This window comes from Bufo gargarizans, chromosome 2, assembly GCF_014858855.1.
Source record: "Bufo gargarizans isolate SCDJY-AF-19 chromosome 2, ASM1485885v1, whole genome shotgun sequence".
NCBI classification, from domain to species: domain Eukaryota; kingdom Metazoa; phylum Chordata; class Amphibia; order Anura; family Bufonidae; genus Bufo; species Bufo gargarizans.
In genome coordinates, this window is record NC_058081.1 from 570,272,335 (window position 1) to 570,289,280 (window position 16,946).

The following is a 16,946-nucleotide window of genomic DNA, read 5'->3' on the forward strand; positions in this document are numbered from 1 at the left end:
TGGAGATTGAAACATGTTAACCTGTTGCAGTGGTGGGACGTGATTTCCACAAGATGTAATCTGCAACCAGTAATGAAATAAAGACGAAGCAATAACCGGAATATGAAGTGCTGGAACCTTTCCCTTTTTTTTTTGCATCCAGCAATATAGAGTAGGGTACCATCTAAAAAGGGTTACCTTGCTGCAGTGAATGGGCACAAATGATTTTGATAAAAATATTTACTAAGGGTTCAGCCAATAAACAATGGTATGTTGCGAATGGCCAGCCTACGCACAGCTGTGTGGGGACACTTGGTAATACATATGACCATATTACAGTCAGGAGACATTCTTGGACCTTACTAGACCCAGAGTCCATTTTTCACATCCCAATAGGAATCACTGCTGTTCTAGGTGTCTCAGTATTGAGTTTCCCGTTTTGTACATTAGCTGGTGTATGCTAATCACAAATTGTCCATATTACATTAACCTGTTGGGGGACACATGTTTTTTTTATTTGTTTGCGTAAGCTGACTGTGGCCAGCACTCTTAGCGTCCGACCACTGCTAGCGCATCGCCCACTCCACAGCTGATCAGCGAGTTTGAATCTTAAATTTATAATTGATAAGTTTTTTTTTTTTCTGTTAGGTTTAGGGCAAACTCCGTGAACACCCGTGCCCCCACACACACCCACTAGGTAAAGTCTTCCACGCAAACACACATTCCCTTATGGCCTGCCGGATGTTCTCGGCCGAGGAGGCATACGCCCAGCTTGCCTCAGACTCAGAAAGCCCCAGTGAGGACGAGGATGACCCCACTTTCCTCTTGTCACCCGCGTCGTCCTCATCATCTAGCGATGATGAGCCCCCAAGGTGGCGGAGCAAGGGGACCGCCATGGCAGGGACCCTGTGGCCCACACTAGTACGAGCAGCTCTGGGGCTCGTACTAGTTTTCCGGCCCACCAGATAAGTCCACCTGAGCCCCTTACTGGTGAACTTGCATGGTGTACCCCAGAGCATTTTGAGCCTGTAATTTCTGATTTTGTTGGCCAACCAGGAATCCAGATTCCCACAGTGGGCTTCACTGAATATGACTATTTTAGTCTTTTTTTCAGGTACCACTTTGTGAATCTGATGGTGGAGCAAACGAACTTGTATGCCCAACAGTTCATTGCTCAACACCTGGGCTCTTTTTGGCTAGGGCCGGTGGCTGGACTCCGGTCAGTGCAGCAGAGATGAGGAAGTTTTGGGGCCTTGTGCTGCACATGGGCCTAGTAAAAAAAAAAAACTGTCAGGCTGTACTGGAGTGGGGACGTCCTCTACCAGACCCCGCTTTACAGTACGGCCATGACACGCTCCTGTTTTGAGGCCATTTGGAAATGCCTGCATTATGCGGATAATGCTGCATGTCCCCCCCCCCCCCGTCCCCCCCCAAGGTGATCTTGCCTATGACCGCCTGTACAAAATCAGGCCAGTCATCAATCACTTTGGGGCCAAATTTTTGGAGGCCCATGTACCTAGAAGGGAGGTCGCGGTTGATGTGTCTCTCATTGCTTTCAAGGGGAGACTCATTTTCCACCAATGTGTTCCCTCTAAGCAGGCGAGGTATGGTGTGAAGCTGTACAAACTTTGTGACAGTACCTCAGGGTACACTTACAAGTTTCGTGTGTACGAGGGGGCGAGAGTCCAGTATTTAACAACCAGAATGTCCCCCCACTCTGGGTGTTAGCGGGAAACTTGTGTGGGACCTTATGCACCCACTGCTAGATAAGGGTTACCACCTTTACGTGGTTAACTTTTATACTAGTCTCCCCTCGTTCCAGTCCCTCGCCGCTAGATCCACGTCCGCTTGTGGGACAGTGCGGAAAAATCAACGCGGCCTCCCTACCCTCCCCCTCCAGGTACCTATCCCCAGGGGTGAGACCCGTGCCCTTACCAGTGGAAACCTGTTGCAGGTCAGATACAAGGATAAAAGGGATGTCCTTGTACTGTCCACAATTCACGGTAACTGCATCACCCCTGTCCCTGTGCGAGGTACTGCTGCAACGGTCCTCAAGCCCGATTGTAGTTGACGATACAATCGGGATATGGGAGGAGTTGATCTCTGATCAAGTCCTCAAGCCATATAACGCCATGTGCAAAACGCGGGCATGGCACAAAAAAGTTGCAGTCTACTTGGTACAGGTTGCCTTGTACAACTCTTTTGTGCTGTCCCAGAGCGCTGGCAACAGAGAAATTCCTTCAGTTCTATGAGGCAGTCCTCAAGTACCTGATCTTTTCTGACCAGCAAAGAGCAGGCAGGAGTACCTCGGGAACTGGAGGCACCTGGATCATCCCTGGCCAACACTTTCCAGGTGTGGTCCCCCATAATGGAAAGAAGGGACAGACCCAAAAAAGGTGCAGAGTGTGTCACAGGAGGGGATACGGAAGGACACTCTGCATTATTGGTTGCTTCAGGGAGTACTACACTTCCATGGAGTACTACATTTATAATCCCCTTCCCCAATTTAAATTCCATTTAGCCACTGACAATAAAAAAAAAAATATTGTTCTCAGATTTGAGACCCCAAAATATATATATTTTTTAAATTATATTTTGCAAAACTAAACTAAATAAAAAAGTAGACATATTAGGTATCGCCGAGTCGTAAGAATCTGCTCTATAAAAATATAATGACCTAACCCCTCAGATGAACACTGTCAAAAAAATTAAATAAAAACTGTGCAAAAAAAAGGGCATTTTTTTGTCACCTTACATCACAAAAAGTGTAATAGCAAGCAATCAAAAAGTCATGCCCCCCAAAATAGTGCCAATAAAACAGTCCTCTCATCCCGCAAAAAATGAGACAATCGGCTAAAAACTTTTTTTTTTTAAACGGACTGACATACTAAAATGTTTTTTTTTTGTTAAAAAAAAAGGATAATAGTGTAAAACCTTAATAAATTTTTAAAAAAGTAGACATATTAGGTATCGCCGCGTCCGTAAGAATACCCCATGACCTAACCCCTGAGATGAACACTGTCAAAACAATAAAGTAAAAACGGTGCCAAAACAGCTATTTTTTTTGCAAATTTTCCATTTGAATCCATTTTTTCCAGTAACAAGGCAAGGGTTAACAGCCAAACAAAACGTAATATTTATTACCCTGATTCTGCAGTTTACAGAAACACCCCATATGTGGTTGTAAACTGCTGTATGACCGAACTGCAGGGCGCAGAAGGAAAAGAACGCTGTATGGTTTCTGGAAGTCAGATTTTGATTGCCTTTTTTTTGGCACCATGTCCCATTTGAAGAACCCCTGATGCACCCCTAGAGTAGAAACTCCATAAAAGTGACCCAATCTAAGAAACTACACCCCTCAAGGTATTCAAAACTGATTTTACAAACTTTTTTAACCCTTTAGGTAGTCAACAGTTTATGGCAAACGGAGATGAAATTTCTGAATTTCAATTTTTTGGTAACCTTGCCTCACAAACATGTAATATAGAGCAACCAAAAATCATATGTACCGTAAAAATAATCCCAACAAAACTTCCACCTTATCCTGTAGTTTCCAAAATGGGGTCACTTTTATGGAGTTTCTACTCTAGGGGTGCATCAGGGGGGCTTCAAATGGGACATGGTGTAAATAAACTAGTCAAGCAAAATCTGCCTTCCAAAAACCACACAGCGCTCCTTTCCCCCTACGCCCTGCCGTGTGCCCGTACAGTAGTTTACGACCACATATGGGGTGTTTATGCAAACTACAGAATCAGTGCAATAAATATTGAGTTTTGTTTGGCTGTTAACCCTTGCTTTGTTACTGGAAAAAAAATTATTAAAATGGAAAATTTGCAAAAAAAGGTAAATTCTTAAATTTCATCTCCATTTGCCAATAACTCTTGTGGGACACCTAAAGGGTTAAAAGTTTGTAAAATCAGTTTTGAATACCCTGAGGGGTGTAGTTTCTTAGATGGGGTCACTTTTGGGTGGTTTCTATTATGTAAGCCTCACAAAGTGACTTCAGACCTGAACTGGTCCTTAAAAAGTGGGTTTTAGAAAATTTCAGAAAAATTTCAAGATTTGCTTTTAAACTTCTAAGCCTTGTAACATTCCCCAAAAATTAAATAGCATTTCCAAAATGATCCAAACATGAAGTAGCCATATGGGAAATGTAAAGTAATAACCATTTTTGGAGGTATTACTATGTATTATAGAAGTAGAGGAATTTAAACTTGGAAATTTGCTAATTTTTCCAAATTTCTGGTAAATTAGGTATTTTTTTATGCAAAAAAAAAAAAAAATTTTTTTTTTTACTTCATTTTACCAGTGTCATGAAGTACAATATGTGACAAAAAAAAAAAACTCTCAGAATGGCCTGGATAAGTAAAAGTGTTTTAAAGTTATTCACCATAAAGTGACACTGGTCAGATTTGCAAAATATGGCCTGGTCCTTAAGGTGAAATATGGCCATCACCTTAAGGGGTTAAAGGATTGCCAAAGTGTTGGTGTAACGTTTTTAGGTCTGATATTTGACATACTTTTTTGAAGGTTTTTTCTTAAATGGAAAAAAATATAATAATACAAAATAGAACTATCAGTTATGTACTTTTTCACCAAAACTCTGCTATGTTGTGTATTTTGTGTAGTTGCATCAATCCCATTTGATGCTCAGCCAACTAAAGAAACGTTCACTAATAATAATGAAAATAAGCATATAATAACGTTTATTCATATAGCACTTTACAACCAGTTCATTACCATTCACTAACATGAAAGTGGTATAAAATCTCCAAACTCCGCCCACTTGGTTAAATCTTTAGGGGCCCTGGTTTAAAATGCATTTGTCTCATAATCACGCCCTAATACAACATAGTTTATGTGAATTATGCATTGCCCTCTGAATATTCATCTTTACAGAGGTTTTGCTGGGAATTCGATATTCATGGACTATTCTCAGTTTAGGTCATCAATATCTGATTGGTGGGGATGTGACTCCAGGCACCCCACCGATCAGCTGACTGAAGAGGTTGCAGCACTCCTGTGAGCGCCACAGCCTCTTCCTAGGCCTGTGATGTCACATTCCTCTATCACATGGCCTCTTAGAGTGAATGTGCGTGGGCTGCGATACAAAGCACAGCCGCTATACAATGCACGGCGTTGTGTGTGGTATGCGCGCTCATCCTTGTGCAGCTGTCTGTTTAAACAGCTGATCGGTGGCAGTGACAGAAGCCAGATCCCTACGCCATGAATATCAAACACCCAGAAAACTTCTTTAAATTATTACCCAAACTCTCATATAAACACAAACACACAAAACATAAAATACATATACACTGTAAGCAAGTATATGTATAATTTATTTTTCTTTCCAGCAAAGAAAAAAAATAAGGGACACATTTAAAATATTCTCAAAGTTGCAAAAGAAAATATATAAATTATCTGATATATTTGAAATCATTTTTTTAACATTTTGTTTTTAATTAAAAAAATGAACAATCCCGACCTGCTGCTAAGTGGCATAATGACTTCACATAAATGCTGGGGAAGGCATCGGATAGCAAGGTGGATACACAACAAGGTTTACACTTCTACCATTATGGTGTTTCTCTGGAAGTAACTACATGGACAGTCGACATGCACCGACCACACAGGGCCAGTGAAAGGCACATTCAAATTAAAATGCTGATTTATTACAACTGAAAAAATAAATAAAAAAATCGAACCCACTGCCGATAGCTACAGCACCATTGCCTAATCCCTCATCTGCATTAGTTCAGTGATGTGTGACAGAAGGATAAATCGCTGTGTTCTGGGGCACAAAAGGTAGTTCTACATTTTTAGTGGTTGTTTTAAAGTGAGTCATTGGCATTATTGCTTTGAAAACCAAGCATGGTGCCAGATGGGCTTCGATCACCTGATTTCAACTGTGCCATCCCTATAGTCTTATGCAAATGATGCCTTTAGTACGGCACAGAACCTCTTCTCCATTCAGTTGCCTAGCCCTTCCTTCAGATTGACAGGTCCAAGTGAGATTTCGTGAAGGGCTAAGCAATGAATGTAGCAAAGCTTCTGTGCCACCACTCTCATGGCACTAATGGCATCATTTGCATATTTCAAGTAAGCCTGCAATGGAACCCCAGATCTCTACAAAATGGCACAGTTGGACTCATAGCGAAGTTGCTGATGGCAGACTCCCTTTAAAAGGGTTCACCGGATTTAAGAAATTGATGCCATATAATGCACTGTAATGTCCTCTATTTTCCCATACAGTGGCCGAGTGTGGAACTGGAGGTCCGCATTTGCTCAGTTTATTACACACATAGGTTGGTATATGGACATGTCTATTTACACAAAGGTGTACAGCTTTATAAGGGTTGTCTCGTGAAGACTACTTCTTGTCTATAATCCCAGCTAGGGCATATGGACATCATAGAGGATGTCTCCCGCTTAGGACACCCTCGAGAGCCCTCTGTATAACTGGCTCCTGTTCTGGCAGCAGTTCTTCTATTATAAAGGCAGCCACAATGCAATCCTACATTTCCCCTGCGGCTGCTGCAGGGGACAGACCTGGCTGGTTGGTTGCTGCTTCTGGGATCAGTTGATTTGACTGTTCAAAATGTGGCCAAACTCAGGTTTGGGATTGAACTGGAAAGAAGTATAAAATAGTCCCGGGTAATCCCTTTAAAAATGTTCAATAATTAAACGGTGCTGAACACCTATATTCCCATCTCACAGATAAAACCTTTCAAACGTTTGGTCACTTTCAGGAGGAAACCTGACAAGCCTTGGGATCCGCCTGCAAGAAAGAACTGGTGATGGTTAGTATTTACCAGACAGATCCACACCATGTTGACAACACTTCCCCCACTGCAGGCAGCCACTGGCCTTGACAGGTTAACTGCTGAGGGGCTGCAGCAGTCACGTGTTGTCGATGTGACATTACCATTGCAGCTGGATAAATGGAGCCCGACTGGGAGAACTGGAGCGGCGGTGCGGGATCTGTTGGGCAAGTACTTAATGGTTCTTTATAGCAGAAGGATTCGGGGGGTTGTCCGGTTTCCTCATGAAAATCAGACAACTACTTTAAGTGCAGCCTGAGTTGTCAAGACAGTGTCAATGATGCCCGTCATATCTGACAAGACAGTTGCCATGGATACATAGATTAACCAGTTTTCAGTGCCATATGGAAGGATTTTTGGCAACCGGTCTATCTCAGATTACTAAGGTCTTCAGGAAAAGGCAGAATTGCCATGGAAGTGACAGCAGAGAAAGGACAAAAAGGCATGAAGGAATTTAGAGGGGGCCTGTCACCTCTCCTGACATGTCTATTTTACTAAATACTTTTATTCCACATGAAAGGACAAATCTAGAGCATCTTTTCTCAGAACTTTCTGTTCTACTGGTCCTCTGCTATTCCTAAATAAACCAACAACTAAGTATTACAAGTTTAGGGGCTTTCGCACAGTCTGACACTATGCAATCAGCACTGACAGTATAGAGACAGTTGTCATTTTTTTTGTGTACAGTTTCCTGGGGGGGTAACAGAGGGATGCTACAATGCAAAGTTCTAAGAATTACTTCATGGGGATTACAAGTATTAGCTTTTTTTTTTTTTTTTTTTTTTACAGTATTTAACACTGTATTTTTGGTAGAGGACCTCTAACAATCCACTGCCCATACACCATAGGGAATATTAGGACATGGTTTTCTTTGTAACTGAACATACATAAAGCAACAGGAAAAAAAAAGCAAATAAAAATAAAAAATGAACCCCACCCAACAACCCAATAAGAATACTTGTGATCCTAGAGTCACAGTGGTCCATAAAATCATAATGATAGCTTATACTATACAGAATGAGAATTCAAGGGAATTTCCTGGCTACTGCACATCTGTCAAGGTCAACTCTTGGACCACCACCGATAGTAAGAATGAAAGGTCCTAGTCCATGTTTTCAGTAGGGAGTTGATAGCACAGTTTCCACCACTTCTCTATTGAAATCAATGGAAGGCACACATCAAGCAATAGTCACAAAAACACGTTTTAAGTAGAGTACTGAGGTCATACTGCAAAGTTATACTCTATATAAAAAGTCTAACCTTTGTTAATTGCCCACTGGGGCCTTATGAGTTCTTGAACTCAGGAACCCAGTTTCTTCCTTACCCATTCACATTTATATCTTTGAAATGGGCCATTAGCTGACATAGGGTAAAGGACTGCATTAGAATAGGGACTACCAGCTAGGCTACAGAACAGAAGTAAAGGCTGGTAAATAGCACTGCAACAGAATTCAGCTTACATATGATGGACAAAGACATGGGCATGACTGGTGACACTATCACACAGCATATAGGCATGAAGTAAAGTGCCTCTGCAGAAGTATACATACCGCGTCAACTCCATAGGAAACAGAACATGTGAACCCAACTAAAAATGGGCATGCACATTATTGCTTTATAGTTAGCACAAATAATAGATCAGATATGTACTACCTTCATGTATGTCCACTGGCCATCAGAGGTCATTGTCTGGCCTACAGTATATTGCAATAAATATTGAATTTTACATTTATAGGGGGTCCATCTGATCCTGACATGTCTGTTTTAATAAAGTCTTATTCCCTAGGAAATAATTCTAGAGCATCTGCACCTGCCAATCCTCCTGGAGAAGAAAACAATGCATTGATAAAGGTACCATTCTTACTATCCACTTAGAATGCCAGCACCGAAGGGACATGTCCCGAGTGACAAGGGCGACTGTTAACCTATTGATTTCCAGGAGGAATAACAGGAATACCACAGACACCTAACAAAAGATGCCTCAAAATTGTAAATTCATAGGGAATATAGTGCTGCGGCACACAGCTGTCGGGAAGGAAGTGTTCTTTCCTGACATCTGGCTGCTCGTCAGTGGAAGTGAAGCGCTGCATTTACATGTAGAAATCACCTCCTGGGTACTGCCATTGCTCGGCCTCATACAACTGTATTGGTTCTGGGCAACATGGTGCTGTTTAGACACCACAATCCGCTGCCAAGAAACGATGATTTTAGTGTCCGTATGATTCATTATTTTGGTTGTTCATCGGGTGATCTGCGGCATAGGTCATCAATATTCGATCTGCAGGGTCCGACACCCCCACCAATCAGCTGTTTTCCTGGTCGCTACACTACGCGTCTCCCCTTGTGGAGCGGCGGCATAGTGTAAGTACAAGTGAATGGCGCAAGTACTCGTCATTACACTGCCGTTCCTAGAAGTGTTCTTCAAACAGCTGATTGACAGCCACCGATCAGATACTGATTACCTATCGTACGGATAGGTCATCAATATGAATCGCTGCACAACCCCTTTAAGTGTCTACCAACACAGACATTTCAGAAGGAGTGACCGGTATTCTTTAAAATGTGCTTCTAATTTAGAAATACCTAGGGAATTCAATTCTCCAACGATCTATAAAGGGACAGGCTTCCGGACACCGAACAGCTTACAGACAGGCTTTCACATAACTACTGGCTTGGCTGGTGACTGACACCATTTTTTATCACTTTCCTGCTTGGACACTACTACAGATTTTATAGCGTCTCAGAAGAGATGAAAGTATTCCTGTAATGAGGCAAGTGCTCTTTACACACCTATAACTGGCAGACACCAAGGGCAGTATCTGTACAAGTAGCTGTATAAAGTGGCCCAGCCTTTTAGGGGTTAACTTGTACAGATCCGTTTGAACAAAATCAACGTGACCCTTTATCAGTCAGGACACATTGAGTCTGTGGGCTGGCAATGTATAGTGCCAGTGTCTGAAGCACTTGTTGGGGACAGGTTTGGTGTAGCCGCCTGGCAGAACCCCAGATCACCACTTAAGCTCTGAAGCAGACGACAGGATCTGTGCAAATGTCTGCGAACCAGAGTTAGCTGCAAAAGACTGAAATGAAGGCCAAATACCTTTTCAGGATGCACAATATACACATAGACTGGGTCATGTCATTCCTAGTACAGTTTAATGGGTTACACGTTTATGGGATGACAATAAGGCACTGCTAATATTATTACTGAGAATCTAACAACTTAGGAGATTTTTCTCATTGTAGGAGGATTTTTTTGGTAACCACTTTACAGAAAAGCTATTATGGCAAACAAAATCAGATGCTCATGGTTTAGAATATAAATGGGTCGGACATTGGGGGAGAGAAAAAAAAAAAAAAGTTAACGTTTTAATCAGAGGCAATTGACAATAAGATGGAATTACACAACTACGCCTGACAAGGACAATAATCCAGCCGAGGCATTACATCCACGGGCCAATTACTGCATAGACATTTTTTTTTTATTCTATTTCAAGTGGGGAAGAGTAAGAATATAAAAAAAAAAAAAAAAAAAAAAAATAAAGATTTGGTTTTGACTTATTGTGCTTAAGTCTGTGGCGTCACCTGCCATTCAAAGAGAGTAAAATAAAGTTTCTATATAATTTAGATTTCATTAATTTCGGTTTTCTTTGTATTTACCGTTGCCACTTTCATATATAAATATATATAAAAGCATGTGTGAGACAGATGTGTGTACATATAATATGCTACATATATATATGCACATACATACACAAACACATATATGCTATTAACGTTCAGTGCAAAAAATAGTATCGTTTGTCTCTTGCTTTCACAATCTTCTCGTATACAATGGATTACAGCGGATTCTGGGTTTGTCTCTCAAACTTTCTTGTACGGAGACGGAGGCTTGGTCTTTGTCCTTGTTTAAAATCCATACGTATACTTAATGCAGATCTTTGGATGTTCAGTCATATTTCTGATGCCAGATTAGGGGACAACGTTTACCTAGAACCATAAGAAATAAAGAAGCTGAACACGTGTTTTTCTTATGATTTATCTCAAAGGGCTTGTCCAGCCTTCAAGTGTTGACCTATCCTATACTAACTGCCATGTGGCATCCCACACCCCCGCCAATCAGCTGTTCCATCGCAGGAACTCGGCACCAGAACTACACAGCACTGTCCACTTTCTAGAGCACTGTTTCCCAACCAGTGTTCCTCCAGCTGTTGCAAAACTACAACCCCCAGCATGCCCGCACAGCCAAAGGCCGTCCAGGCATGCTGGGAGTTGTAGTTTTGCAACAGCTGGAGGCACACTGGTTGGGAAACACTGTTCTAGAGGACAGTGCTCGCAACTGCCCCGACTCCTGGCAAAGGAGCTACAAAGAAAGGCAGAGTGGAGGGGGTTGTGGGGTGTCAGATCCCCACCGATCAGCTAGCGATAGCCTATCTAGAGGATAGGCCATAAATTAAAGGCTGGACAACACCCCTTTAAAAAACTGCAAAATAAAAACTATGCTTGAAGAATGCAGGACCATCAAAAACAAGTGCATTTCAGTGCAAATCAGCTGCCAACAGTACAGATAGTTCAGCATGAATTATATCTTCTGTACAGAGAATCACAAAATGATTGTCACTGTATCACAGAGGATATTCATTCCCTTCCTTTGGAACAAAAGAAGGGAAAAGGAAGGGAACAGACTCACAATGGTGTAAAATAGTAATAGGTCATACTCACCTTATCGATCACTCAATGATTTCTACTTCCTTCTCCCTCTTGACACACAGGAAATTACCACTCAGCCAATCAGTGAGGAGAGGATCATAGCTTAGGCCATGATTGGCTGAGCACTCATTTCCTGAGTGTCAAGGTGGAGCAGGAGGTATAGAACAGCAGGGAACCAGGAGCGAGAGCATTTAGGGATCAGTGCAGTGTCTGTGACCAACAGTCAGAGCCTTTTAAAAAGAAATGTTCCACTGCCAGACAACCCCCTTTAACCCCTTAAGGACCCTGGGATTTTCCATTTTTGCTTTTTTTCATTTTTCACTCCCCGCCTTCCCATATTCCTAACTTTTTTTATTTTTCCATTCACATAGCCTTATGAGGGCTTTTTTTTTTTGCAGGACAAGTTGTACTTTCTAATGGCACCATTTACGGTTGCATGCCATGTAGTAGGGAGCGGAGGAAAAAAAAAAAAATTCCAAATGGGGTAGAATTGGGATAAAAGGTTTTTATTTTATACATTTTTTACACTGTACACTATGCGGTACCTGTTATCTTCATTCTCCAGGTCAGTACGGTTCCAACTATACCAAACATTAATAATTATAAATTAAACCTTTGAGGAAAAAAAAATGTTTTGTTTTTTTCATAACCATATTCTGACCCCTAGAACTTTTTTTGTAGCAATGTGTATAGGGCTGTGTGGGGGCTCATTTTTTGCAGGACAATCTGTTCTTTTCAGTGATACCAATTTTAAGTGTGTGCGACTTTTTGATCACTTTTTCTTAAAAAAATGATTGGGTAGTAGAAGTGACAAAAAACAGCAAAATGGGCGTTTTTGTTTTTTTTTTCCCCCGCTACACCATTTGCCGTATGCCATTAATATTGTTATATTTTAATACGGGGCAATGCCCATGATAATTTTTTTATTGGTTAAGTATTTTTATTTTAAGGAAAGGGGGTGATTTGAACTTTTAGTTTTTTTTTTTTTTTTTTATTTGTAAAAACTTTTTTTTCCTTTTTTTAAGTCGCCTTGTGTGACAATAACTGGCAATCATTCGATTGCCCATAGTATTCAGTGATGGCTAAATAGCCATCATTGAAGACTTCAATAGCACTATATAAATACAAGGCTGCCACCTAGTGGCCTGTGATGATATATACATCTAATTGACTCTGAAGCTGGCTTGGGGCTTCGGTCAATTAGATCGAGGTAACAGGTCCCCTGATCTCCACATGGAGTGCTGTCCACATCTTTTGCGGCCCCATTGAAGTGAAAAACGGTCGTGTGCATGAGGCCTTGAAACCAAGATCACTGCGGTACACGCATTTTCCCTACAAGCAGGACAAAACTGTAACAAGCAGCATTATTCACATTCTTACCGGATTTCTGTCTGGTTTTTGTTAGAGTTCTTATCTAAAGTGTCGTTTGTTAATTCCAAGCTCTGTTGTTTAGACTCTGCAATGCTATCCATCTGTGAGGTAGATGGGGCTCTATCTTCCACCCTACATCACAAAAAGGAGATCATCAGTAAAGTCACCCATACCCCATCAATATGAAGATCTAATTAGCCTCTGGTCTAATGTAGAAGGTGTAATCCAGTTTGTATACCACCTTCTCTCGCTATTAAAACCAATGGAGGTCCATGACCTGGAAGCCCATGGGCAATATTAAACACAGGACAAACCATGAGGTGTGTTCTTTCAGTCAATTTTTTTTTTTATGCTTCAAAATATATCTATATCTCTCTATATCTCTCTATATCTCTCTATATCTCTCTCTCTCTATCTATATCTCTCTCTCTATCTATCTCTATCTCTCTATCTATATCTCTATCTATCTATCTATATCTCTATCTATCTATATCTCTATCTATCTATATCTCTATCTATCTATATCTCTATCTATCTATCTCTCTATCTATCTATATCTCTATCTATCTATCTCTATCTATCTATCTATCTCTCTATCTATCTCTCTATCTATCTCTCTATCTATCTCTCTATCTATCTCTCTATCTATCTCTCTATCTATCTCTCTATCTATCTCTCTATCTATCTCTCTATCTATCTCTCTATCTCTCTATCTATCTCTCTATCTATCTCTCTATCTATCTCTCTATCTATCTCTCTATCTATCTCTATCTATCTCTATCTATCTATCTCTATCTATCTTTATATCTCTATATCTCTATATAAATTTTCAAAGAGGCAGCACTCCAGAATATCGGTAAAACGACCCACTTTAATTTCCCCTGTGCAACGTTTCAACTGCTCCTTGCAGTCTTTTTCAAGCATCATGCTTGAAAAAGACTGCAAGGAGCAGTTGAAACGTTGCACAGGGGAAATTAAAGTGGGTCGTTTTACCGATATTCTGGAGTGCTGCCTCTTCTTTGAAAATTTATATAACCATACTTGACCGAGTGGCCTAAGGTCAGAGGATTTCTGCACCCGACTACATCCACAAGTGCTGCTGCTCTCTCTTTGCATTGTGTATGTATATATATATATATATATATATATATATATATATATATATATATATATATAATGTGAAATTTGTGTTGGTGTTCTTAAATAGCATTCCCCCCCCCCCCCCATAAAACTCTACATACAAAGTCACATTACAGGGTCACATCTCTTGGCATGCAAATGAACCCAAAGCATTCAAAAAATGTCAGGTGCTAGAACACCTAAAAAAAAATGTCCCAAAAAGGCTTTGAAAAATGCTGATGGTTGGTCATTATTTTTGGCTTTTTTTGTCCTATAAATCCCAGGAAGAAAAAAAAACTCTGTGAAAGAGCCCTAAACCTAGTAAAGGCGTGTGTCGTGTGTAAACACAGTCCGACACTAGTAGCACCGACTGTACAATGTCAGATTGTGAGGAGAACAACTCCTCCTAACCGCTAGGTCAGAAACAACTGTCCTGCTTCTCACAGTCCAATTATGGGCCCCCCCCCCTTCTCTAGGTTTTTAACAGGGCAAAATGTCTTCAAGTGTGTTGTGGAGGGATATATCTAGCAGTCAACAAATCGCTCACCAAGATGTACACTACCTAAAAGTAGTCTCTGAAAGCAGCGGGGAACACTTTTACACCCTCTTGTGGCAAAACCCAGTGTCTGACCTGTTATCATTTACATATCTGGAAATGCTTTTTTCCCCGGAGTATAGTTTGGGACTGAGCGAGTCAATTCCTCGTCACAGTGCACAGGTTTAAATTGTTAAAAGCCATAATTTCCAGAGGTTTTCACTTCTGTAGACAGACTTCTATTGAAGCCATTGTATTCTCTGTTGAATAACATAAAACCAAATGACTATCCAATCACTGATCTGTCACTGGTCAGAATCGGGAACAGAATTCTAGTACCTGAAAGTAAACATTTCTTTATGGTTGTGCAGCCTTAAAAGGGGTTGCCCAGGAATACACAATTTTAACAAGTGCGGGCTGCCTGCTGATAGGATCATACTCACCTGATCCTCCTCCGCCCTGCCTCCTGTATCTCCAACCTCTGGCTTAAGCAGTGAAGAGTCTCTTGTGGAGACATGCTGCCGGCACCTGTTAGAAATGATGTATTCCAGGACAACCCCTTTAAGGTGGACATACACATTTCACTAAGGTTAGTGGGTCAGGGTTGCGATAAATAGCATATGTTGACCAATTTATGCTTAAAAAAACAAAAACAAAAAAAAAACAACACTTTAAGACCACGCAGAACAACCCAATCTCCATGGTGGGGGAATGTTACTCTACCTGTTAGTATCTTCTGTCACAGTTTCATCTTGCGTCACAGGCTCTGCAGTTTCACCATTTAAAGTCAACGTGCATGTGGTTTCATCCCCAGATTCACTGGAAGATGGTGTTATTGTACCCGTTTCTGCAGCAGAACACTGTGGAGCTGCTAGACCCTCCTGGGAGATACCCAGTGTGGCTGAGGTGTTCATGGTTTCTAGATAATTGGAGAGAGAGCGTTTGGAAAAAAGACACAAAAACACACCGGAATATACCAGCTAATAATTGTACAGGTCCTTCAAAAAAAATTAGCATATTGTGATAAAGTTCATTATTTTCTGTAATGCACTGATAAACATTAGACTTTCATATATTTTAGATTCATTACACACCAACTGAAGTAGTACAAGCCTTTTATTGTTTTAATATTGATGATTTTGGCATACAGCTCATGAAAACCCAAATTTCCTATCTCAAAAAATGTGCATATCATGAAAAGGTTCTCTAAACAAGCTATTAACCTAATCATCTGAATCAACTAATTAACTCTAAACACCTGCAAAAGATTCCTGAGGCTTTTAAAAACTCCCAGCCTGGTTCATTACTCAAAACCGCAATCATGGGTAAGACTGCCGACCTGACTGCTGTCCAGAAGGCCATCATTGACACCCTCAAGCAAGAGGGTAAGACACAAAGAAATTTCTGAACGAATAGGCTGTTCCCAGAGTGCTGTATCAAGGCACCTCAGTTGGAAGTCTGTGGGAAGAAAAAAGGGTGACAGAAAACGCTGCACAACGAGAAGAGGTGACCGGACCCTGAGGAAGATTGTGGAGAAGGACCGATTCCAGACCTTGGGGGACCTGCGGAAGCAGTGGACTGAGTCTGGAGTAGAAACATCCAGAGCCACCGTGTACAGGCGTGTGCAGGAAATGGGCTACAGGTGCCGCATTCCCCAGGTCAAGCCACTTTTGAACCAGAAACAGCGGCAGAAGCGCCTGACCTGGGCTACAGAGAAGCAGCACTGGACTGTTGCTCAGTGGTCCAAAGTACTTTTTTCGGATGAAAGCAAATTTTGCATGTCATTCGGAAATCAAGGTGCCAGAGTCTGGAGGAAGACTGGGGAGAGGGAAATGCCAAAATGCCTGAAGTCCAGTGTCAAGTACCCACAGTCAGCGATGGTCTGGGGTGCCATGTCAGCTGCTGGTGTTGGTCCACTGTGTTTTATCAAGGGCAGGGTCAATGCAGCTAGCTCTCAGGAGATTTTGGAGCACTTCATGCTTCCATCTGATGAAAAGCTTTATGGAGATGACTATTTCATTTTTCAGCACGACCTGGCACCTGCTCACAATGCCAAAACCACTGGTAAATGGTTTACTGACCATGGTATTACTGTGCTCAATTGGCCTGCCAACTCTCCTGACCTGAACCCCATAGAGAATCTGTGGGATATTGGGAAGAGAAAGTTGAGAGACGCAAGACCCAAAACTCTGGATGGGCTTAAGGCCGCTATCGAAGCATCCTGGGCCTCCATAACACCTCAGCAGTGCCACAGGCTGATTGCCTCCATGCCACGCCGCATTGAAGCAGTCATTTCTGCAAAAGGATTCCCGACCAAGTATTGAGTGCATAACTGAACATAATTATTTGAAGGTTGACTTTTTTTGTATTAAAAACACTTTTCTTTTATTGGTCGGATGAAATATGCAAAT

General features: G+C 41.4%; 1 protein-coding gene across 2 annotated transcripts in view; it reads right to left on the reverse strand.

Moving 5' to 3' along the window:
- Positions 1 to 4,668: 4,668 nt before the first annotated feature.
- The window catches only part of PPP6R1 (protein phosphatase 6 regulatory subunit 1), a 104,840-nt gene continuing 92,562 nt past the window's right edge, over positions 4,669 to 16,946 (reverse strand). For both annotated transcript variants that reach the window (XM_044281720.1, XM_044281719.1), the window contains 3 exons: positions 15,259 to 15,454; positions 12,891 to 13,013; positions 4,669 to 10,790 (listed from right to left, as the gene is read on the reverse strand). In XM_044281720.1, the coding sequence (XP_044137655.1) occupies positions 10,787 to 10,790; positions 12,891 to 13,013; positions 15,259 to 15,454 (323 nt within the window). In that variant the 3' untranslated portion in view covers positions 4,669 to 10,786. The remainder of the gene's footprint in view (positions 10,791 to 12,890; positions 13,014 to 15,258; positions 15,455 to 16,946) is intronic.